The sequence below is a fragment of the Beta vulgaris genome, chromosome 5 (genome assembly GCF_026745355.1).
Source record: "Beta vulgaris subsp. vulgaris cultivar EL10 chromosome 5, EL10.2, whole genome shotgun sequence".
NCBI lineage: Eukaryota > Viridiplantae > Streptophyta > Magnoliopsida > Caryophyllales > Amaranthaceae > Beta > Beta vulgaris.
Genome location: NC_079206.1, coordinates 51,663,871 through 51,688,280, shown reverse-complemented (window position 1 = coordinate 51,688,280; position 24,410 = coordinate 51,663,871). Strand labels below are relative to the sequence as shown.

Below are 24,410 nucleotides of genomic sequence, written 5' to 3'. Positions count from 1 at the left end.
TAATTGTCACCCATAATAATAACACGAATGATATGATTTAAAGGAAAATGAATATAATCAACCAATTTATTTCCTTTTCTCCATAACATCATTTGTGTCGAATCCATCAAATATCATCCAAGTGTGGCTGTCATTCTTTAGGAATTCGTCAAATATTAGACTGATGAGGGACATTATTCTTTTCGAACATTTTGCAAACATTCAATTGTTCGTGAACAAGATTCTATTTGGACCTATCAAATATTTGTCAGATTAGCAATCCCATTCTTTTCGAATCTTTTCTTAAAATGTATCAGTCGAGCAAGGAATGCACATTTATTGTGCTATTACTTATTAGAAACATCTTGGCCTATTACTAATTCCGAAAAATCAAAACCCTTGATTTGTAAAGCTAAAGTAAACTCGAGAGATATATGTTTGGAGCACGAAGCCAAATAAATTAATTGCTCCAAGAGGGGATCTCTTAACCTCGTATTTGAAATTCAAAAGACGGCTAAATAAGGATATTATGATATCTTCAACTTTTACGACAAATATAGCTCAGATGTAAGGCGTGTTATGGGAAAACCTAGATGTGAGATGGTCCCATATATTCAAAAAGGTTATGGAAGATGACTAACATATAAATCTGCTAAGCTACACCTTTTCATCATTTATTATTGACTGTTTTTAAGATGGAAAGTCACTAGCCTTGTATATAATCATAATAGACTCTAGCGAAAACCTAGGCACATACATTATCTCACCCCTTCAGATACTTTTACGACAAATATAGCTCAGATGTAAAGAGTGTTAGGCAACCTATACACTCTCTAATGAGTTTTTCATTCAATGACAGTCTCCTACTCCTTCCTCTCTTTTTTCTCACACGTGAGAAGAGTTACATCGAATTATGTTAGAGGATATTGGACCATAGGTCTATATCTACGGGAAAGGCCCATTAGGTTAAGTTTATGTTATGTTATATATATAAGTAATATAATTGTAATTAATGAGGGTACAATAATACAACATCTCTTTTCTCGATATTTAACATGGTATCAGAGCAGGTTTCGATCTTAGAGGTTCGTTATTTTTCCTATCTCTCACCGTCGATGGGTGGTCGATTTCCTAACACCCATCGGCCGGTATATGTTTTTTTTTTCCGCCGCGTTTCTCAGATACTCTGTAGTTCCATTGGTGTCGGTCCCTTTCTTTTGTCTAGAATACTTCGTAGTAGACACTTGTTTCAATTGGTATTCCGGTATGTGGTAGTAGAGGATGTTGGTGTGTTATTATTCTTCTTTTCTTCAAAAATTTGGTGTTTTTTTTGTTCGGTATTCTGTCCAGATCTGTTTCAAAACAGATCAGTTTCTTTCAAACTGTCGATGATGTTCATTCCATCGAAAATTTGTTCTTTTGTTTATGTGATGTTGATCATTCCATCACAACTTTCACAAAAAATGATTTTTTGGTCTCAATTTCAGATCTGTTTCAAAACAGATTGTGAGACATGTTTTAGCTCTCCGTGTATCGTGAGACACGGTTTATGGGTTCTCCTTGTACCTGGAGACGAGGTTTATTCATTGAAGAATTGAAGACTTTGAGTTTGGTTTTATTTTTATTGGTGTTTTTTTTTATCGTTATTTATCCAATAATTGTAACATTCGTTTTACTGCCGTTACAATTGCGGGAGGGTGTTAGAGGATATTGGACCGTAGGTCTATATCTACGGGCAAGGCCCATTAAGTTAAATTTATTAGGTTAAGTTTATGTTATGTTCTATATATAAGTAATGTAATTGTAGTTAATGAGGGTACAATAATACAACATCTATTCTCTCTATATTTAACAAATTACCCCATCTCAAAGATGTGCATAATTAAACCGATTCATGAGACATTGTGGAATCATCCGATTTAAATGTCTTCTATTTCAATGTATAAAGTGTCTTAACAGTAATACAAATAGGTTGAATTGCGTCGCATAAGATATTGAATCTAACCCTTCTGGTATTATTTAAGTAGACATGTTATTAAAGCAGTCTCTGAGAAGAAAAAAATAAAATGAGAAATAACATTTTTCTACGAATCTGCCTTGAGTGCATTAATGTTTTCTACGAATTTGTCTTGATTGCATTAATATTACAACCACAATTCTTGTATGATACGGGTATATAATAATTTATTATAAAATGAGATAACTTTTTTTTTTCTGAATGAATCACTTAGATAAAGTTTTCTTTTTAATATAAAAAGTTACCTATTATACGGTAAAGCTGTTTGTTATATATGAGTCACTTTTACTCATGTAGAAGTGAATCATTTAAGGTTAAAAGTTAATCTTTGTTTAAAGTGACCCCTTGACCCTCTTGACTTGAAAAATCACTCGTTGGACTTTAAAGTGAGTTATTTTGGCTTAAAATGTACTAATCTAACAATAATTTCATTGTAAATTTAAAGTCACATAAATCTAAGCTACACGTGCTTCTCATATACATGCACTTCACACAATAGCATTACCTAATTAGATTCATAAGGAAACATAAATAGAAACATATAAGGTAATTAGATTAAAAGAGAATTAACGGTAAGACGCACACCTCAACAAAATGGTGTTGCGAAGAGAAAAAAATCGGACCATTGTTGAGATAACCCGAAGTATGATGCAAGGCAAAAACTTGCCCAAATGTTTTTGGACCGAAGCCGTACATAGGGCTATCTACGTTCTCAATTAATCTCCCACGAAGGTCGTCATGGGTATGACACCCTATGAAGCTTGGCATAAAAGAAAGCCAAGAGTGGAGCACCTAATTAAAAGTATTCGGGTGCATCGCATATTCCCACATCCCAAAAGAAAATTCGGAAAAACTCGATGGAAAAGGAGAAAAATGTATCTTTATCGGATATAATGACGAATCTAAGGGGCATTTTTCCTTACATTTAATGTTTGCTGCCACTTCACCAAAACCAATCCTCCATCAACTATAAGCTTTGTCTCACAATATAAATTATCAACTCCCCCCTAATTCATTCTAACAGCGGTATCAAGAGTCACTGTAATCCAAAGCCTTCAACAAGTAAACACATTCATCCCTCAACTTCAAAAGCCCACATATTCAATTTTTTTCAAACCACATAAATTCAAATGACTTCCTCAAACACATTTAACACTTTCTATACCACCTTCTATCTTTACTCCATACTACCCTGGAAGGTTTTCACTTTACCATTGTATATAGAGTTTCGTCCAAATAAAAACATTCATGAAACCCTTCCATTTACCCGCTACCTAGCTTAAATGTCTTGGTGGTATACAATGTTCCCCTTGTACTCAGGCCTTATCAAATGGAGATCACATAGATATCAAGTTATTCTTCAACTTGAGATTAACCAGGCTTATTCCAACTCTACAAATAACCATTAGATATTTTGCACCATCACCTTTCCCCATGGATACCATTGGTTTAGCATCAACAAGGGACGAACCCACCTCGTCAACCTTAGTTTTCCACACTAAAGATTCTAGAACAGCTTTGTGCATGTTGAATAGTGAAATGAAATAATAGAATCAAACATCCATGAAGCTACCAAGCAATATACACTTATAACAAAGCTTCAAGATTAAAAAGAATGGCCGAATATCACTATCTTTATCAGTCTTTTACTATTGTTGTTCTTCTTTGGCTTGGGTATTGTTTGCCAAAGTGTCCTTTCAACCACAATTCCAACACATTATCTTTGCCATTCAACCAATTTTTTTTAATACGTCATCGAAACAATTTGAACTAACTATTGTGGGCCAGCACAAATGTAACATTTATCCCAAAAGCATGACAAGACATTCCAAATATAAAAGAGAAGGAATATATTAATAATTTTTGAAAATAAATTAAGGGTGAGTAAAAACATGGCAAGAAATCAAAGCCATCAGCATGCAATTATGACAACGTCATGATAATCAAGACAAAATACAACAACAATATTAAAAGCAAATCATGTGAAAATCAAAGGAGTAATTAATTGATAGATCATTAAAAAGTTTCAAAATTGATGAGTTGTACACTATTATATATTAATGTAGAGTCCGTTTTTGGAGAGACGGTCTCACATTAGTGTGAACGTGAGACCGTTAATGTCATGATAATATCACGCACGTGCATCAAACCAGCAGCAGAACCCTAGTAGAATAAATGCTTATTGCTGCGGTCATTAAGTGGCCTATTACGGCGGTTTTGGCCGCGAAACAATTAAGGGGGCAGCAATAGGTAACAAATATATTGTCGCGGTTTTAAACCACAGCAATAGGCCAAGATATTGCTGCGGTTCCTAGCCAAAACCGCAGCAATAGATTTATTTTTTATTAAAAACACACAACATATTGCTGCGGTTTTTGCCCAAAATCGCAGCAATAGGCCCCGATACAGGCAAAAAAAATTTCTTTTGCATTTTGCAATTAAATTTAAAATATTAAAATCCATTATAAAAATATGCAATGACAAGGAGTCATAATTAGTAGGTTATTGTCACAGATGAGGTTATTCTAGCTCATAATCAAGGAGTTCTACTGCTTGTCTTAAGCAATATTTCAACTACCATTACAAACATGTAACTTGCTTGTCCTATAGTAGTCTGTAAATGGAGCTAGTTGCAACCGAAACTGACACATCCAAAACAAATCAACTCATAAGAATTAAAACTCTCTTGTAAAACTCACCCATCATCAAATCACTTTGCATATTATAACAAATACTTATTGCAGCAGGTGTGAGATTATATTAGCATATCACCTATAGTCTGTAAAATCTATAACAAAAAAAAAAAATTAGAAAATGATCTACAAAAATATATTACAAAAAATCAAAAAAAAATTTAAAACACAATTTACAAGCTGATTAAAAATCGAAAAAAAAGACAAAGAAGGAAACGAAACAAAAGGAAACGAATAAAAGGGAACGAAAAAAAAACGAAAAAAGGGAAAAAAAGGAAAAGAAAAAGTATGTTTCTCGTGAAAAGCCGGAGAACCACGAACGATGAAGATGGACAACGACGAACCGAGAATAACGACGAACAAACGGTGAGAGGAGTGAAAAACGAACCGAGAACCGTGAACGATGAGGTGAACGAACGAAACGGGAGGAAGCGAACGAACGGCGAAAGGAGAGAGGTTAGGGTGAGAGGCGTGAGAGTTGAGGGTGAGAGAGGAGAGAGGAGAGGCGAACGAACGACGAAAAAAGAGAAGTTAGGGTGAGAGGCGTGAGGGTGCTGAGAGGGTGAGAGAGGAGAGAGGCGTGAGATGTGAGTGAGAGAGGAGAGAGGCGTGACATGTGAGTGAGAGAGGAGAGGCGGTTTTTGTCAAAACCCTAGATCTTTAGCCCTAGATTTTTAAATATTTTTTAAGGACCTACTGCTGCGGTTTTGTGAAAACCACAACAATATATTAAAATAATATTATTTTAATATATTGCTGCAGTTCTTGCTAGAAACCGCATCAATATGTTTTGTAAAAAAATTCTAAAGCTTTTCGTTGAAACTATATTGCTGCGGTTTTCGGCCGAAACTGCAACAATATAGTTATTTTATATTTTTCCTTTTCTTTTTACGTGATATATTGTTGCGTATGAGTAAAACTGTAGCAATACCATCGCAACAATAAGCATTATTCTACTAGTGGAATTAGTTAAACGCTTGCACCTATTTGTTATGCTAGCCTTAAATTGCTTTTGGATAAATTAGTTAAGAACTGAAGTATATTAGTTAAGCAGTGGAGTATATTAGTTATATCATATATTCCAGATTATAATGCATTTTATTGACCCTAACTTCAGTATCACACATAAAAATTATCTCTTTCTTCTCTAATCCATCGAGACGCCCTAAAACCTGTATTATTTTCCTTCTCCTTTCTCTGCATACAACCTGCATTAGATGTTTAATTTGGATCAAAGTAAAATATTTGAGCATGAGTTTGCAATGACAATGTCCACAAACACTTACTTTGTTTTTCACCTAATAAGATGTTAATCATGTTTGAAGTGAAAGAAGAAATTGACACATGTTCATCACAAAGGGTAATATATATTGCCCGCTGTTAGATGATAACTTGCACTTGCAAAAACTTTGAAGAAACAGATCAGATCACTTTTGGTACCGAAAACTTAACTTTTGCATTTGAAAGTTTAACTTTTTATTTGAATAAATAACTAATACCTAACGTTATTAGTTATTAATTTATTCGTAATAGTTGAATAATATGAAGTAATAGTTATGCTGCTAGGATTGTTGTATTTTCATGCCTTAAGAATCATGCACATGCGTTCAATCACAAAAATACTACATAATATATGTGCAAATGGTGGATCAGATATGTAAAGAGGAAAGTGCGAAAAAGCTAGACATGAATAGATAAACCAATGTAACCCCATGCGAGAAAATTAGTTCTACAATCTCATTCTCAAAAGTCAGGATAATGAAGATGCAAGAAAGGCACTCCAAGAAGTCTACGAAAATACTACTGCAATTATAAACAAAGTCTTAACTATAAAACCAATCGTAGAAGAATGATGCTCATGAAGTACAACTACATTGATTATTTAATACTCGTATGGTTCAAAAACAAATAAAGAGAGGAAGTGCAAGAAAGAAAAGTCATTTTGAGAAGCCTAAAAAAATATATTCCAAGAACCAAACTGAAATTGGTACAATAATTACTCCAAATGCCAGGTTGTTTTTTTGTTTTAAGTTATTTTTTCAGTTTGTCTTTTGTATTTGACATTTTAGATTTTTAAAAAGTTGTTTCTTCGTTAATATTAAAAACCAAAATAATGCTCAATTAATCTTAACTAATTATAGAACAACACTAACTAATGTATTGAATATGTTAACTAAGAATTAGTGAAAGTCTACATAAAGATTACCAGCTCTAAACTATTTTCCTAAAATACGTAACTAATTAGCCAAAAATATTAACTAATTCACTAAAAATATTAACTAATGTGCCAAAATATTATCGTAAGAATTTGTGAGACGTGGTCCGCGTTCTAAAAATACACATCTCTTGGACTGGTCAGGTCTCACGTTAAGACTAACGTGATACCGTCTTTTTAAGACTTTGTGATTACTGTATATCTTTAATAGATAGATTTTTTTTTCCAAAATAAAGCATTAATGCATTAAGCAAAATGTAAAGAATATGGCATTGTGGTTACTTTATGCATAGTTATTACTACTAAGTGTCGTATGTAGATCACTACACTGTATTACAGTTATGTCAACTATTCTTTTAATTTATTTTGCTTATTTGTGATCCTAGGCTAATTGTATCCCCTTTTGTGTCATTTTGTCTTACAGTATACCTAATTATTAGGGTTGTAGAAAAAGCTTGTATATAAAAATGTCTTGTACAGTTCTGTAAACGTTTTCCTATAAGGTTGTATACTATTGCATCATAGATATAAAAAAGATCATTCCTCCGAAATTAGATCATGGGTTTTAGGTCCTATTTTTAAGCATTAAGTTGTTAGTGGTTTGGCTATTTAGGTCATGTTTTCCCTTCTGTATATGTATGCAAGCAAGCCATGAGTAACATAAGCTAGTGTTTTGTGTGTTTAACATCCTCTTATATTTTTGTTAAAACTTTCCAACAGAGGTGGCCAACAACGAAGAGATAGAAAGACCAAGCAACTTTCAGATGGCCAACAATTAACTAGCAACTCTATTTAATGGAAAATTTAACCAAAAACGTCATTAATGTCACGCCTGCTTATAAAATAGAACTATAAGGTCGCTTTTTAAATAAAAATTTAAAAACGGTTACCAAATGTAATTTTCAGTAGCACAAATCCCATCTTTTTTGAATAACATAGCAGCTATCTACATTTTTCATAACTGAATTTCATGAGAGAATAAAACATTTAAAGCTAGACTGTCACTATGTGAGGGTCATGAAAAAATTCACACACTACACATGGTATATTTTCTTCAATTAGCTGACTTAATGACGCATTCGGAATCAATGGAGAAAAGCAAGCGCAATTCTCGAATCAAGAACACACAGATTTACAAGCGATAAATCTGTAAAACTCCGGAATCCACCAGAAAAGAGTATAAACTCTGTAATATTATTAAAAGTCAAAAGCTGCCTCCAAACATTGACCTAATAATGTTTAAATACGTTAAACAAAACCCTAAAACGAAATTAAGGAAATAATTAAATTCGGAAATAATTAAAAAGCTGATTTCGGGCCTTAAACGGACCCGGATGGCCTAAAAAGCCTATACGTCACGGCGTAGCGGTGTGTTTGACTCGTTGGGCCGTTCCGCTTCCGAAAAGGTATCACAATAGTCAATCGGACTCCGTTGGCCCATTTTCTGCAAAATAGTTTAGGCTTTTTGTCGCAAATCCTTTTCAAACTTTTCCACCAATCTGCCTACGTCACTTAATGAGTAAGTTATGAGCGAGCAACAACATAACCACTAGTCTTTCAAGTTGGGTCTTCTTACATAAGCTCCATGTTAAAGGGGGAGGGGTGTAAAGAATATGGCATTGCGGCTAATTACTTTATGCATATTTATTGCTAGTGTACTGAGTTCACTATGCAGATTACTACATTATATTAGAGTTATGCTTGGCTATTCTTTTGTTTTGATTTGGTGTGAAGCTGTGAACTTTCGTTGATTGTATCTTTTGCCTTTTATCTTATTGTATACCTAATAACTAGGGTTGGCAGCTAAAACTTGTATATAAATGTCTCTTACAGCTCCTTAGCCGTTTTTCTATAAGGTTGTAATACTATTACATCATAGAAGTAGAAAGATCATTCTTCTGAAATTACAAAGAGTAAAATCAAAGCACCAATCTTTTGAACTTTCATATACCCATAAGCAAAAATCAGTATGGCAACGGGAACGACATCCAAGCAAGGACTTGTTCCACTAAGGTCACAGACAAATTAGGATTCATTCATCAAGTTCACACTCTAACCTGTGAAAAAAATCACTTAAGTTTACTATGAACCAATACATGAAGTCAATAAGTGGGGGAAAACCTATGATTGGATATCAAACCTTCGACCTTGCATTGTCTCTATTCAATTTTCAAATTTGATGAATCATAGGTTTCTAAATCTTCCTAATAATTTTACGTTTTAATGCAACCTGGAAAAGGGTCCCAAAACACTTTCGTTGCTTATGTAGGTGGATTTTCAATGCCTACAATGTATTATTACATGTATTATCTCTGGGAGATTGCACCACAAGGGGTCAGGGAATAGAGCATCCTATTACACCAATTAAAAGTGTCATAAATTATTCTTACTATTACTCCAAAATAATGTATGCGATGTAAATTACTTTCACAAATATTAACTATTTTACTCTTCAAATTTGAGTTTCATCACTAAGTTATATATACAGGAACAAGCTCATTAATCTGACAGTACTGTATCTGTATGTCTAGGAGGAACCAGTTCTTACTCATTCTAAATAATCTGATGTTATTACTTTATTAGCATTTGGTACTAGTACTATATACAGCATTCATGAAATACATTCTGAGATATTTTCAAGACCAAGGCAACACTAGAGCATTACTTGAAGCATAAAAAGTAAATCTAAGTACTCTTGACAGCAGAAGGGTTTTCACCTTATGCGTACATATAGTACATACCCGATACCCCCACCAAAGAAAGTGAGGTATCCCGCACAACAAACCTAGCAAACTCGGTGTAAACCATCTAAGAGTGGTACTTTGTACACCATCTCAGTCAGGCCAGCTTGATTTTTGTTACTGTGGGCCGTGAACCATGTTCTGTTGTGTCGAAATCGTGTAGTTAGGAACTGCAAAAGATGATCACTTGCACGAAATTAGTTATAAAATCTTCAAGAATAAATGTATATATGTATGTGTGTCTACTTCAAAGTAACAACATATATAGTAGTACTATATAACAATTATTGTATGCTATAAGTAGGTATTATATATGGAATGTTTACCAGTTTGGCAATCTTCAAAACTTTGTTGGTAACTAAAAGTTGTTAAGGGGTTCCAGTTTTCTGTGAGATCAAAGTCATCAAGAACAAAATTATTGCTTCCTTCGCCTGTAACACGGCCTCTACTTTGCATCCTTTCTAATGTTCTTTTCTTTGCCCTCTCTCTTGCCACCTTTCTTTCCTCTTTTGTAGTTCTCTTTCTCTTCTGCTTAACTTCATCTTTTTTAGTAACACATGTTGAAGCTCTCTTCTCCTTACGATCTTCCTTCATTTCTTCAATTATTGTTGATTCTACTTCACAGTCATCAGAAGTTGAAGATATTGTACACTTGGTCACACCACTAGGGCTTGTACTCTTGCTATGAAGGATCTCTTCAATGGCGGATTTAGATTGTAACAACAACCACTCCACAGTTCTACTAGCCTTATCATAGCCTAACATGTCTTGTAACTTGAAAAACGGGCGAGCAACTTGAAGAGATAGTCTCATTCTCCGATCTCTTAATCCATGAGCCGTTCTGATCTTGCTATGCCTATCTTTATTCGAAGCTCTCTTCTTCTTCAGCCCTCCATTGTTGTTCCTAGTACTACTTTTCTTTGTTGAGCTTATAATGGTGTGATTCATTTCACCATCTTCTACTATTCCATTGATTTCATCACCCTTGTTTGAACCATCCACCACCTTATTATCAACATCCAAGATGGAAGAATCATCCGTGAAATTAAACGAGTTATTACTATTATTAGCATTCAAGGCTTGTTGGATGAACTCAAGATCATGGTTGCTAACAAAATCATCGATTTCATTGTAAATCAAAGGAGAAGGCAAATGATAGTAAGATGTTGAGTAAGTAGTAGGGTCTTCTTGCTTGGAATTCGGGTTCAAGTCATCTAAGAGGTAGCTCAATATATTGTCCACATATAATATGGGACTAGTATTATTGTTGGTGAAACTAGAGGATCTCAACATTATTGATGATCTATTTTACGCGTTATTATCAAACAAGAACTAACACTAAGCTAGCTATGAAAGGGAACTCTCAAAGGAAAACGAAATAAGCCGGAGACTTTGAAGAGCTTCTGTTCAAGAAGTACTTTGTTCCATCACTAAAGTCATAATAAGCTTGATGTCTTTTTCATTCACCTTTTTTTGCAAAGAAAGAACTAGACAGACAGCTTTAGAAAATGGAGATACAATAATGAGTACAACAAGTATATTACTTGCACCCATACAATTCCATGACAAAGACAAGGTGCTAACTAATTCATGATGGAATACACTACTTATTCTATGTGATTAGAAGATAAGAGGAACAAATAAGGAGATAATTTGTTAATTGACCTACCTTATACCATGATAAAAAAGTGGAAGAGGAAAGCTTGAGAAAGACGGTACATGAATTGAAGCTTTAGAAAGCAAAAGAAGAGGAGGAAAGATGATGGGAAATTGGAAAAAGAAATGAGAATAAGGGAAAGAAAATGGAGATGCAAGAAGATATATTTGAGGGAATATAAAGGTAAGATGCTAGCATTGTTTTTGTGTCACATCTCTTTATTTAGGAAGGGGAAAGTTGAGTTGGTTGAAATTGGAGTTGTGTTGCAGCAACCATGAAAAGGAAAGGGGGAAGGGTGGGGAGAGGGGGAAAGGAGAAAGACCAAGACAATACTGCTGTAGGAAGTGACTGAGTGGATGATAACAACTACAAGGGCCTCTTCACGTGGGAGTCAAATGACTATGTGAAGATATTGACAGCAAATTCCTCCCCACAACTTTTCAATGCTTTCTTACCAGCCTATCAATATAGAGTGTGTTTTTTTTGGTAGTCATTTTAAATCAAGTATATACTTAAATGGGAGTTAATGTCACTATCAAGTATACTTATTTGTCATTTTAAATCACGCTTCTAGATAATGGAAAAAAAAAAAAAACCAACCAAATTTGTCTACTAGTAAATATTTGTATTTCACAAACTCCACTAGAGGTATTGTGGGAGTTCAAGTTTCCTTTACAATCTTACTCTCCCCTCGTCCTTACTTCAAGGACCTTATTTATATAGTTGGATCGTGTTGAACTGTATAAAATCTTAGTCAAGTAAGGTATTCCGCCTTACCAACATAAAGAAAGAAAATGTGATAATAATTTTTTCATAATGAAAACAAAGTACTATGTGAGAATAGATTGAAAATAAAGCAAATTAATCCATTATAAAGTACACTTTGCTTTATTAGTTCTTGTTCAATGTTATCTCTCGGACTTGGATAACATCTTAGAAGATATCATGTTTATTAGTTCTTCTTTTAGTTCAATTATGTTTTCACATGTGAAAAGTGAATGGAACTATGTAGCTCATTATCTAGCAAGGTTTGTTTTGGGGTTGAAAAATGTTAGAAGAACTATTGTCTGACGACGGATATGGCTCCTTATGTTTTGATAGACTTGCTTTCTATTCATTAATATTTGTTTCCTTCTTTCCTCCCAAAAAAAGTACACTTTAATGTCTGATTCGAAATAAAAGTAGCACTTTGACTCTTGCAGTATATTTGTACTAGTTTTAATTAATTTGGTAGGTTATCAAACAAATGTTCTATTGCTCTTATCTTCAAGTTCTTGGTTTAACCTCGAAATATTTTGGCAATATAAACTATTTATATTGCAGTTTTCTCGTTGTTTCCACTTTGTTCTTGAGGAGTTATCAAAGAATGTGCGTGTGGATCATTAAAGCTACATATGAGTTGCTCTAGTTAGAGAGAAAATAGAAATAAACATTGAAAATAAAAAGACTAATCAATTTGTTATAGACCAACAACTAGTAGAAAATGAAAATATATGCAAATATATTAAAAGACGTGACCTTTGAAATGAAAAATAAGAGCTTAACCGTCAATATACTATGACTTTGTTATTTAATGTTTCAAATAAAATATGATGAAGTCTTGTAATAATTATAATTAACTAAAAATAGTTAAGCAAGTATTTACATATCTAACACTCTTATTACGTAACTTATAAGAGAATATTGATATCATATTCTCATACCACAATTCCTTTCAAGGTATTGTTTCTAAACTCAAACCTTTCAATTTTTTTTTTACTTATCACGTCGTAATTTAACATGAAATTTTCAATTTCTTAATGGATAAAAAATAGAAAACGTAACAAAATAAATTATGAAATTTAAAAACAATAACATATTTGTTTATTGTAATTGACCCGAGGCATCGTTCGGACAAGGGGTGATAATGAGCCTGACAAGCTCGCGAGCAGCTCGGGCTAGGCTCGGTCAAAGCTCAACTCGTTGAAGCTTGGCTCGAGACTTAAACGAGCCGAGCCGAGCTAGGCAAAGCTCGGCTCGTAAAGCTCGTGAACAACTCGATTATTATTTTATATTAAAAAAAATATTTTATATTAAAAAAATGTTTTATATTAAAAATTATTTTATACGAAAAAATTGTTTATATATTAAAAAATTATTTATATATATAAAAATTATATTTCTTTTAAGATATTAACTAAGGTTTCTAATAGAAGAAAGATAAAAAGAAAAGGTAAAAACAATTAAAAAGAAAAAGAAAACAAAAAAAAAAATAATACTAAGCCTAAACGAGCTCACGAGCTTAGCCTAAACAATCTCACGAGCCGAGCCTAAACGAGCTCACGAGCCAAACCTAAATGAGCTCACGAGCCAAACCTAAACGAGCTCACGAGCCGAGCCTAAACGAGCTCACGAGCCGAGCTCGAGCCGCAAATTCTAATCACGAGCTCGGCTCCCCCAAGCTCGGCAAGCTCACGACAAGCAATCCCAAGCGGAGCCCATGAAAAGTTAAACGAGCTCGAGCCGAGTCCAATGCTATTCAGGGTCGGCTCGCTCGATAAGCACCCCTACTTCGGACAAAAAAAAACTAGTTAAACTCTAAAGTGAAGAGACATATAAAATCCAATATATATGAGTAAGAATATATTATCCACATTAACGGAGAGCATTAACTCAAAAATTACGATGTAAGAGATAATTTTCTCCTATCATCATCTTAGATGCTTTAGCAATTACCCAAAAATACAAAGAATAAATAGAAAGATAGAAGCTTTACGGTTACAATGTATCTTGTGCTAGGTTAATATGATGTATCTTGTTACAATGATGTTATAATGACTAGGTTACTTCCTTTTAGTGACTAGTTTATTTCATTTAGTAATTATGTCTACTTTTATATTAAAATTAGGCCGTCTCTTTTAATAATTTTTGAAAAAACTATTTCTTTTATAAGAATGTTTTATATTTTACTAGTTTGCCTTTTTAAATCTCCCATACACATCCTTTAACAAAAATGTTTTAATTATGTATTGTAGATTATGAAAAATTGATATTTTAAAAATATATCTAATAAGATCCTACATAATAATTATTTTTCTTAAGTAATTAAAGTATGAAAAATTACACAAAGGATAAGAACTATCTCAAATATTATAATATGTTATATCTGATCAATTCTTTATTCTCTCCCCCTAGTTTATGTTGAAACATTTCAGCTACGAATTGTATGAGGCTATTTTATAGTCACCACTAATTTATTTGATGGTACCCTTTTCACTTAAAAAGATTTCAATTTTTTATAATTTCTACTAATAGATATGAAATTCTCTATCATTTTAACCTTTGGTAATGATAATTTATCTTAAAGTGTCTATTTTTCTTCTTAAATTCCACTATTTCCTAGGTCATGTGATCCACTTCTAGTAGTTCATTCCTTGATGATGCTAATTTATCTTAAAGTGTCTATTTTTTTTTCTTGAATTATCATTCTCATGTAATACCACCTTGTAGCTAGTAATGAGTGGTAATGAAAATTGTATCTCCTTGGAGAAAAAAATACAAGCTTAGAGGTGAGATTGCTTCCCTATAAAGAAAAATGTTTCTTTGATCAACATGTGATTTAATTATTTCACATACTCCCTCTTCTTCTTTTTTTTTACTTGCTATATTTTTGTTTTCGATATGTAGATTTATAATATCAAATTTTTTTTATGATTTTTACTTTGCTGAAAAAAGAGATATTCATGGTCAAAAGCACGTCTTAAAGACTCTACAAAAGTATATGTAGTAATTAAATATAGACGGAGAGTAATTCATAAATTCTTTGGAGCTGCAAATGTTTCGTTGATCAACATGTGATTTAATTATTTCATATACCCCTTTGTTTCTTACTACATTATTGTTTTTACTAGTTTTGAGGAGAATGTCTCTTTAATTTTAATCTGTTTTGGTATACTTTTTGACCCTTTAAATATTGAATGAAGTGGGATAGTCTTACTTTTTGAAGGGAAAAGTAGTAAAAAAAAAATTATTGCTAGAAAAAATACAAAACAAAATAAAAAATTATTACTTTTTGGTGGATCAAGTCTCCAGATAACGAAAGTTGAAACAATGTAGCAAGTTGTAAAAAAACAATCATTTATGAAAAATTTAGCAGGTAAAAATAGCAAAGGGAGTAATTAGCAATAATCTAGACATATACAAGTCATAATTACACAAGACAGTCTGAATATTTCAAGTCAATAATATATTCAACAAAATCTACTGCACTTCAAATTATATATACTCATTTGTTTTTTTTTTACTTATTATATTTGTTATTTAACCTTTAGGGTAAGAGTTTATAAGCTTATCCATTAATATATGAGATAGATTTATTTTAATAATATGTATTTTCATGATATTGATTTTCCATAATTTTTAATATGAACATATATATATACTAATGGTTTAAGGTTGGTTTGGGAGACCTTGTGATATTCACTTATTCAGTATGGCATATACGAAGTGTAAATATTTAACCGCTTTAGTATATTTTACTGCTTTTCTATACAACTGCACCAAATGTAAAAGATAGGAATAATTTGAAGATGAGCTTGTTATTTCCTTATTTCTCTTTTTTTGCAGTTTCTTCCTTATTTCTTGTTATCCTTACCGCCTATTTGATAGTTGGTTATGAATGGTGGTAATGGGAATGAATTTGTCTGTAAATTTGTGAAGAAAATCATTGTTCGTTTCATGGTAATGCTAATTTATCCATTATCCTAAAGTGTCTATTTCTCTTCTTGAATTTTCATTTTCATCTAATACCACCTTGTAGTTGGTAATGAGTGGTAATGAAAATTGCTTCCTCTTGAAGAAAAAAAAATACAAGCTTAGGAATGAGATTGCTTCCCTATAAAGAAAAAACGCAAACTTGTGGGGTTGAAATTGTCCTCATGAAGATTTTCAGTGTACTTCCTTTGTAACCTGACACTTAAAATTCATTCTTATAACCGCAAATTATTAAGTGACTACCAAACAAATCGTAAGTATCGAATTCCGCAAAAATTTACATGTAATATAATCTTCTCTTAAACTCGAGTATGACAAGTATATGGATGTGCTTGATTTAGCCCTAGTGCGAGGGCTATATTGTGAAGACAAAAATTCGGCCTGCCATTGAAATAGAAAGTAAAGCCTTCTTTGGACTGTAGATGAGGGCCTTACGAATTCCTGAAGGTCATTTTCATTAAAAAGGGGTGAACAGCCCCTCATTTCATCTCACACACATACTCTCTCTGATCACAACTAGTGAAGTTACAGCTATAATGGTATCTATCTAGGTTGTTTAATGTCTATCCATCTCTCTCTCTCCATTAGGATTTTCTAATTGAATATATTGTTGGGTACTTGGGTTCCCTTCCCTCATTTCAATGGCATGTATGTTAAGTTCTGGAAAGAATTCCAAACTTTAGTGCCCTGTTGCTTGTCTAATCTAAGTTTAGTATCCTGATATTCACATAATATAACATCAATGCCTCGAGGTCTAACCTAATTCAAGTTTAGTATTCTGAGCGAGCTTTATATATTTCAACTTTAGTATCTTGAGGTTACAAAACAATCCAATTTTAATGATGCGAGGACTGAAAGTGTTATATATTCGTTATAGTCGAGTGTCCCCTTTAATATTGTAATAAGTCAAAATCATGTGCTCATTGTATCATTTCATTGGAACACAAATAATCTTAACTTCAAAACACTTGCCAATAAATTTTTTTATTGTGTTCTAATGATTAATACAGTGAAAAGATGATTCTAACACATTAAATATTATTGAACTGTGAACCTGACATTGTAGGAAATTTAGCATTATTAGCCCTCAAGCCACTAAAGTAAGACTGGCAAAAACTGACCCAACCTGATAACCTGATCTGAAAATGACATGAAAATTTCGGGTTTGATTTGAGATTTTCGACCTGAAAAAAAAATGGATCGACCCAACCCGCCCTGAAAATATAATGGGTTAGGTTCAGGTTGACCATTTGAACCTGATAGTAACCCAAAATGAACTGATTTAAAAATAAATTATATTATGTTAGGTTAGCCCTTAGCCGGTTAGGTTATAAGCTTGGGCCAAGCCCAACTCACTTCAAGCTGAAATTCCGGCTTTGAATGTTGAAACTTAAACATGCTACATGTAAAATACCTTTTTTAATTAAGTTGGTAGTTTTTTGTCATTGAATATTTAGATTTTTATTTCAGGTCATTTTGGGTTGGTTTCGGGTCAATTCGAAAAATATAAGGTCGGGTTTAGGTTGAGGCTTTCGACCTGAAATATAAATCAGGCCGGGTTTGGGTCAGGGATAAATGACCTGAAATATAAATCAGGTCAACTTAAAACTGATCCAACCCCACCTGATTGCCAGCCCTACACTAAAGTAGCATTGTTTTCGTAATTTTAGGGAACTAAAGTTGGATTAAGAAAAGATGCGATGAGGACACTAAATTAAACATGGATTAGGCTAAACCTCCGGGGGAACTAATGTTGAAATTCTCCTTAGGTTTTGCTATATATGATGTATTCTTTGTTTTTAAATTTTTTTACGGTAAAAAAACTAATATGAATTCGGTGTACACTAACTTAGTGTATACCTTATTGTCCATCTCACGTGAGTTTTAATGATTACAATTTTTCGTTTTTGCTGCGTTCAGTCTTCCGCTCTTTTCTCTCTCCTGATAACTTCACTCTCCTATGATAACTTCACTCTCCTGATAGTGTATTTTTAAAATAATATAGTGTATTTTGAAATGATATAGTGTATTTTAAAATCATAGTGTTTTGCTGAGTTTTTTGGCATGATAGCATGTTATAGTGTAAATTGACACGATATAGTGTATTTTGAAATGATATAGTGTAATTTGACATGATAGTGTTTTGCTGTGTTTTTTGACATGATAGTGTTGCATGATATAGTGTGTTTTGACGTAATATATTGTATTTTAAAATGTTATAGTATAGTTATTTGTATATTACACAAAATTATCATAATCGATCGTTATAGTAGTGTTTGACATGATAGTGTATTTTAAAATGATATAGTGTATGTTTATTCTGAACAATTGCTTTTGTTAAAAATTTAGGGCGAGAAAATCATACTGAAGAGAGAGAAAATCGCACTAATTTTGAAAAGCGGGAGTGACTAGTTTATAGTGACACGTGTCTAGGCCTGGTCCAGTCTATTTTTAATGTGAACCGGGTCCACACAAGACGGATTGTTTTTATTGTACCTCTACTTTTAAAAAGTTATGTGTCATAGTCCTGACAATGAAATGTGCTTCAATGGTATCATAGTCGTCGTTAACCTGATGTTACTATTTTTGTTAGTTATGGACAAAAAATGTCTTATTAGTTAATGTAGTTACAATGAATACACAGTTATCCACGAGATAAAGTATGATCCCTCTAATTGGATTAGGTTTCTTTATCCTCTCAAACAATTAATCACTACAACTTGAAGAGAATATTAAACAATCATGCAGCCCTTCTTCAATTCCAACTATAAAAAGTTCTTGTATCCTACGTCAATAAGAGAAGATTAATGATCTAGTGACCTAAACCTATTATACTTAGATTATGGCTGATTGGCTTCCTGTATATCCTAAACATACCAGAACCCTAATCAAATATATAATATTTACTTTTTGTAACTTTTAATAGCGTATGTATCTCAAAATATTAATGATAAAATATGTTACCGGACATCATAAAAATTAAAAAAAGCTTATTAATTGAACTTATTTTCCAAAAAGAGAAGGAAGAAACAAGTTAAAAAGAAGCTGGGAAATGGGGTTAATGAATCTCACTCAAAACTACCATTATTCAATTTTGTCAATTGGAGGAAAAGGAAGAAATGTTGGGTTATGTTGCTTGTACTTGTAATTCTCTACACCACAATATTTTCATACCCTACTTAGCTAGTGCTTTCCACTTATGTCTTCTGTCTCGTCTATGTATATGTGTTTTTATTGTTGTTATTGTCAAATAAGTAATTTATCTATATTATTATATTCTAAAAGCTAAGCCTTTTGTGCATTATGCCTTCCATGTTCACCCCTTTACGCCCTACAAATTTTACTATTTATGCATGCCGTTCTTTCACTATCTCCTTAGGCCTTAACCCTCCCAAAGCAAAGGGTCCTTATCCACCCCTGTAGATTAGATCAGACTGCCTTTATCGTTCGTACATCATTGTCACTTCATCCTTCTGCCTTAAATGAATCTTTCTCATGCCCTTAATTTGCGCACAGTAATACCATATCATATATTGGTAATATGAAGTCATGAACTACTTTAAACAGAATAGATTGTCTCAAAAATATCTTCTCTTTTTTGGTTTTCATTGAATATATTCATATTTGAAGTTGCATATATATTGTTGATGATTACCTGCCTGGTTAACAACTGCATATCAGTTAGATGCATGGGTAAATCGCATAAAAACTTCATCTAGCTACTCACTTGATAGTTTACCCTCAAATTTTTTTTTTCAAAAACACTAATAATAGTTAGTATACTCTAACTTAGTGTGTGTTCTATTCACCTTAATTTTGTTAAATTTACTATGAAATTAATTTGAGCTTATCAGTTTTATTGCAACTCACCCTATGAGGTCTTAGAACTTATCAAAACTTTTTATTAAGTTTATTGGAATTTATCTCGCCTAATTAGACCTTAAACTCGATATTTGTAAGTTAAAGAAAATGCACTGTATCCTTAGCTTCGTAGCAACATTTGTTTTAAGTTTATCTGTTGTGTATGGCTAATATACCCAGTAAGTAAATATAGCTATCTCCACAAGGTAGTGTAAAATCCTAGCCTAAGAGAAGTATGACTCATTCAAACAAAAAAGAAAAACTTAAATCTTGGCTTAATAATATAAGAAAGAAAGAATTTTGGCGTATTCCCTTCGTTTTTATTAGACTCGTTTCAACGTGTACATTTAAAAAATGTAATTTTATTTTATGTAATCAAAACATATGAAATATTAATTCATGTTTTCTAGATTGTGAGAAAAAAAAAACCTCAAAAAGAAGGAAAGGTGAGTCGAAAATTAGAGGAATGATTTAATAACTAAAATAGAATATGTAAATAAGTGCCAAATATAAGTAGTGGGGGATTATGTTCACAATCGACGTGGCGATTATTGGTTGAAGTTGCTTGAACAGGACAAAGGCATGTTTGTAGGAAAAACATATACTTATCAAGCTTTATGCCTTTGTAGGAAAAAGGCATGAAGAAAGATTTATCAAGCTTTATGCACAATAATGTTCAACAAAAAACAAAGCTTTGCACGATAAAAATTATCTTTATCTTCTCTTTGGTAATGATTAGGTAGCTTTATTATCCAAAGAAACTTCATAATTACAAGATTAGAAAGGGCGCATACTTGGCAAATTATCCTGGGTATATATGTTTATGATTTGTGAAAGCTCCTTGTAGCTACTTTGGATGTGAAACAACATCAAAGAAAAATCAAACAAAAAGTCTCCTACTTATCAACACTACCACTTAATTAACCATTGATATCCAACAATAACATCAGACTACTTATCAGTTTTTCAAAGTATTAGAACTACAAATAATATCACTCCACATAGCAACACTCAGTTCCATTTGAAGATCTTGTTCTAGTAACTTCATCCCTTGCCTTCCAGATGGCATAAATTAAGCCAGTTTATCAACTACTTTCTTGCTCTCATATATACTTCTTTTTTTTTTTACTCGGATAAGAAAATGAGTGTACTGAGAGAGAGAGAAGGGGACGTGGGTGAACATTTTCTCCGCCACCCCCAACCCCCGTTTGCATCCACCTTAGTACCCCCGGCGGTGAAATCATCACTAGTAGAAAAAGGATGATTTGCGTCCCCAGATTTGCGTCGCACAGACACGGAAGTGACGCAAATTACCTTTGTGTGTCGCATGACAAAGAGCACTCGACGCAAAACATCAATATTCATATCAGCATACGAGCAATATGCGTCGCACCGTATGTAAGTGCGACGCAAATTACCTTTGTGCGTCGCAGTGGCGGAGCCAGGATTCTCAAAGTGGGGGGACAAAATACGGACGTCGAGTATTTGGATGAAATTTTTTGGGAAAAAACACTACAACTCATATTGTTTAATACTTAACATTTTACATCCGAAAATCCAAAATGCTTAGTCTTACAATCCAAATAGAAATGAAAAAAAAAAATACATAAAGTAAAAATGAAAATTACAAATGCATCCTTCGGGTTGTTTTCCCTTAGTTTGGACTTTTTTGAATTAGGTGAATGTGAATTACTTGACATTTCCTAATTAAATTGATAATCATGAATCAACTACATTATCAAACCAAACTCCAATTTTAAATATATTATCAGCCCAATTCCAAATAATCTCATACTATTTACAATTTACAAATTACAAACCAAATAAACCTAAAACATGAATCCACAAATCATGAACAAGAACGAATCAGTTCAAGTATTCAACCAAACACAACCAAACAATGATAACAATAACAATTCACAAGTCAATTTATACTACAACTACAAATAGTGCCTGAAAAAATGAAATTAAAACTTAGGGTTTAGACTTTAGAACAACTCACTTCGGCGCGGCGACCGGACTTGCTGGGAGTTTGGCGTCATCGACGCAGACGGAGGTGGAGGTGCCGGTTGTGGTGGTAGTTGCAGCGGCGGCGTCAGCCATTGATGAAGGAGAGGAGAGAGAAAATTCTAGAAAGTAGAAAACGAGTGAAGTGAGGAAGATGAAGATGAAGATGTGTTGAATGCAATTGCAACATGAAAAAAATTGTTTACGATGAAGATGAAGATGGTTGTTAATGGCGTGAGACTGTGAGTCTGCGGAGGAGAGAGAGAGAGTGTGAGGGTTTTCACTCTGTGTTTTGGGGTCTTTCTTTTGTTTTCTCTCTCTTCAGTCTTCTCTTCACTGTTCGCCTCCTGCCTGCTTTTTTTCAAAAAAATAATATTAAAAGTCTGAATTGTTTTTCCCAAAGTGGGGGGACACTTGTCCCCGTGTCCCCCCTGCTGGCTCCGCCCCTGGTGCGTCGCACCCAGCTCCGCGTGCGACGCATACTGAGCTTCTCAGTTTGGGGGATTGAGCCTAATGTGCGTCGCACCGTGTCCACCATCCGACGCACATTGGGCCCATAAACTCAAACCCTAAAAACGCGTCCCTCTCCCTCACTTAACCTAATTCCTCACTCATCTCCAGCCGTTTCAGCCGTTTCATCTCTCTCTCTCTCTCTCTCTCCCTCTCTCTCTCCCTCTCTCTCTCCCCCTCTCTCTCACTCAACTGTAATTCTCCTCCGTCACACTCAAATCTTCTTCTTCTTGTCCCAGGTAATTTTTAGTTTCGATTTTCAATTTTCGCCCACTAAATTATTGTTATTTTCACTTTTGTTTATGTTTGAATAAGATCTTCATTGTTTGTGATAATTTCTCTTAAATCTCATCATCATCAACTCTCATCATCTCTCAGCATCGAAGACCCGACAAGCATCAAATCTTCAGTCGTTTAATTTCTCCCTCACTCAACTGTAATTCCGGCGAGCGAATCTTCAGCATCGAAGACCCGACAAGCATCGAATCTTCAGCATCCTTTTTTTGCCGACGAGTCCGAATTCGCCGCTACTGTTTTCTCAAATTCAAGAACGAAAATTCAAGAAGAACGAGATTTGAAGAAAGAACGAAAATTCCTCGCTCTGATTTTGGCGATTTAGGTTTTTTTTAAATATATTTAGTGCAATTTCATTCTTGTATGTTAGATCTGATTTTGTTTTTTTAGGTTTATTTTTTTAATTTCGTTTTTTTGTATGTTAGATCTAAATATTTAAGTTTTTTATTTCGTTTTTATTAAATCTGATTTTTTTTTTTTTTTTTTATGGTATTTATCCTAGTCTAGGATTTATTTTTCAGATTTAGGATTTTCTTGTAAATTTTCTCTTCTGAAATTCCTTTTTTTCGTTTTCAGATCTCGAAGCCTTGTTATCGAAGCCATGTTCTCAAAGCCTTCTTCCTCTTCAAGATTATTTCTCATGATTCTAGATTCAGTTTTGGTTTTACATCTTTTTTTTACTGCAAAATGTATTTTATTTATATTTATTTTACATATTTTTTTTCTCTCATTCGATTAGTTTGTAATACATTTTTTGATAGTAACAGTAATAAATTATGTGCAGAATCAAAATAATATTGTTGTGGAGTTGTAATTTATCTCTTTTTCTTTATTTTCAGTAATTTATTATTACAAATACGATTGCGTTTGCACAGAGCCTCATTCTGTTCATAAAATCAATTTTTCTTCCCCAATAAAAAAAATTTTTTTAAAAAAAATTGAAATTTGCGTCGCACGTAGCCCAAGGTGCGACGCAAATCACTTATCTGCGTCGCACCCTAGGTAATGTGCGACGCACATTATCGCTCTATGTTGGGCAAGGGGGAACCACTTGTGTCGTACCGTATAAAGGTGCGACGTAAATAGCTGAACCATCTGCGTCGTTTCCGCATACGACACAGATCGTTTTTGAGTCATTTGCGTCGAGGGCTTTGGCGTTGCACCATAGTCCGACGCAAATAGGCGCCTCACATCCGACGCAAATTGCCTTTTATGTACTAGTGCATACTCGTCTGTCATTTCTCCACCCCCGTCGTCCTAGCCCTCCCCCGCCATCTCCCTTTCTTTGCCCTCTCTAAACCTTAAAGCCCTCTACCTTCATTCCCCCCTGTATCATTTGACCCTGACCTAGATGTTTTCATCCCCATTGATGAAAGGTCTTCTTCCTCTTGTTTCCACCTGGGAGTCGAGTATCATCCTGAAAGCTCTCGGAGCTAGGTTCCTTTTCTTTCGATTATTTGAGGTCTGCCGTAGGCAAGTTACGAAATCTCCGGAGGCTAGAGCAAAATTTTTGGAAAAAGGCCCCTGGTTTGTTAACTCATGTTTTATTTGGGTGCAAGGCTGACATTCTGGTTTCAAGCCCTCCTTGGCTCGCATTTCCAAGGTGCCTGTTTGGGCTCAATTTTCTGAGCTTCCAGTGGAATTTTATACTTCTGAATTCCTACAAAAGATATGGAATAAATTG

At 33.6% G+C, this 24,410-nt stretch overlaps 1 protein-coding gene and 1 long non-coding RNA gene across 3 annotated transcripts in view; one reads left to right on the top strand and one right to left on the bottom strand.

The window, feature by feature from the left end:
* LOC130591624 (uncharacterized) overlaps positions 1-24,044 on the top strand; it is a 53,913-nt gene extending 29,869 nt beyond the window's left edge. The window contains exon 4 of one of the 2 annotated variants that reach the window (XR_008969551.1): positions 22,811-24,044. This is a non-coding gene — a long non-coding RNA (uncharacterized LOC130591624). The remainder of the gene's footprint in view (positions 1-22,810) is intronic. The other variant, XR_008969550.1, reaches the window with a different exon arrangement.
* On the bottom strand, positions 9,453-11,582 carry LOC104908224 (transcription factor TCP18). Its single transcript, XM_010697320.4, has 2 exons — positions 9,972-11,582; positions 9,453-9,815 (listed from the first exon to the last, which is right to left on the bottom strand). The coding sequence occupies exons 1-2, from the start codon at positions 10,936-10,938 to the stop codon at positions 9,763-9,765; spliced, it is 1,020 nt and encodes a 339-aa protein (XP_010695622.1). The 5' UTR covers positions 10,939-11,582; the 3' UTR covers positions 9,453-9,762.
* Positions 24,045-24,410: the final 366 nt, after the last annotated feature.

What these genes read in the sequence shown, in the direction of transcription:
- LOC104908224 (XM_010697320.4), bottom strand. Translation starts at nt 10,938, where the DNA reads ATGTTGAGATCCTCTAGTTTCACCAACAATAATACTAGTCCCATATTA. An exon ending in TTTTGAAGATTGCCAAACTG is followed by an intron (nt 9,816 to 9,971) that starts GTAAACATTCCA and finishes CATCTTTTGCAG; the next exon opens with TTCCTAACTACACGATTTCG.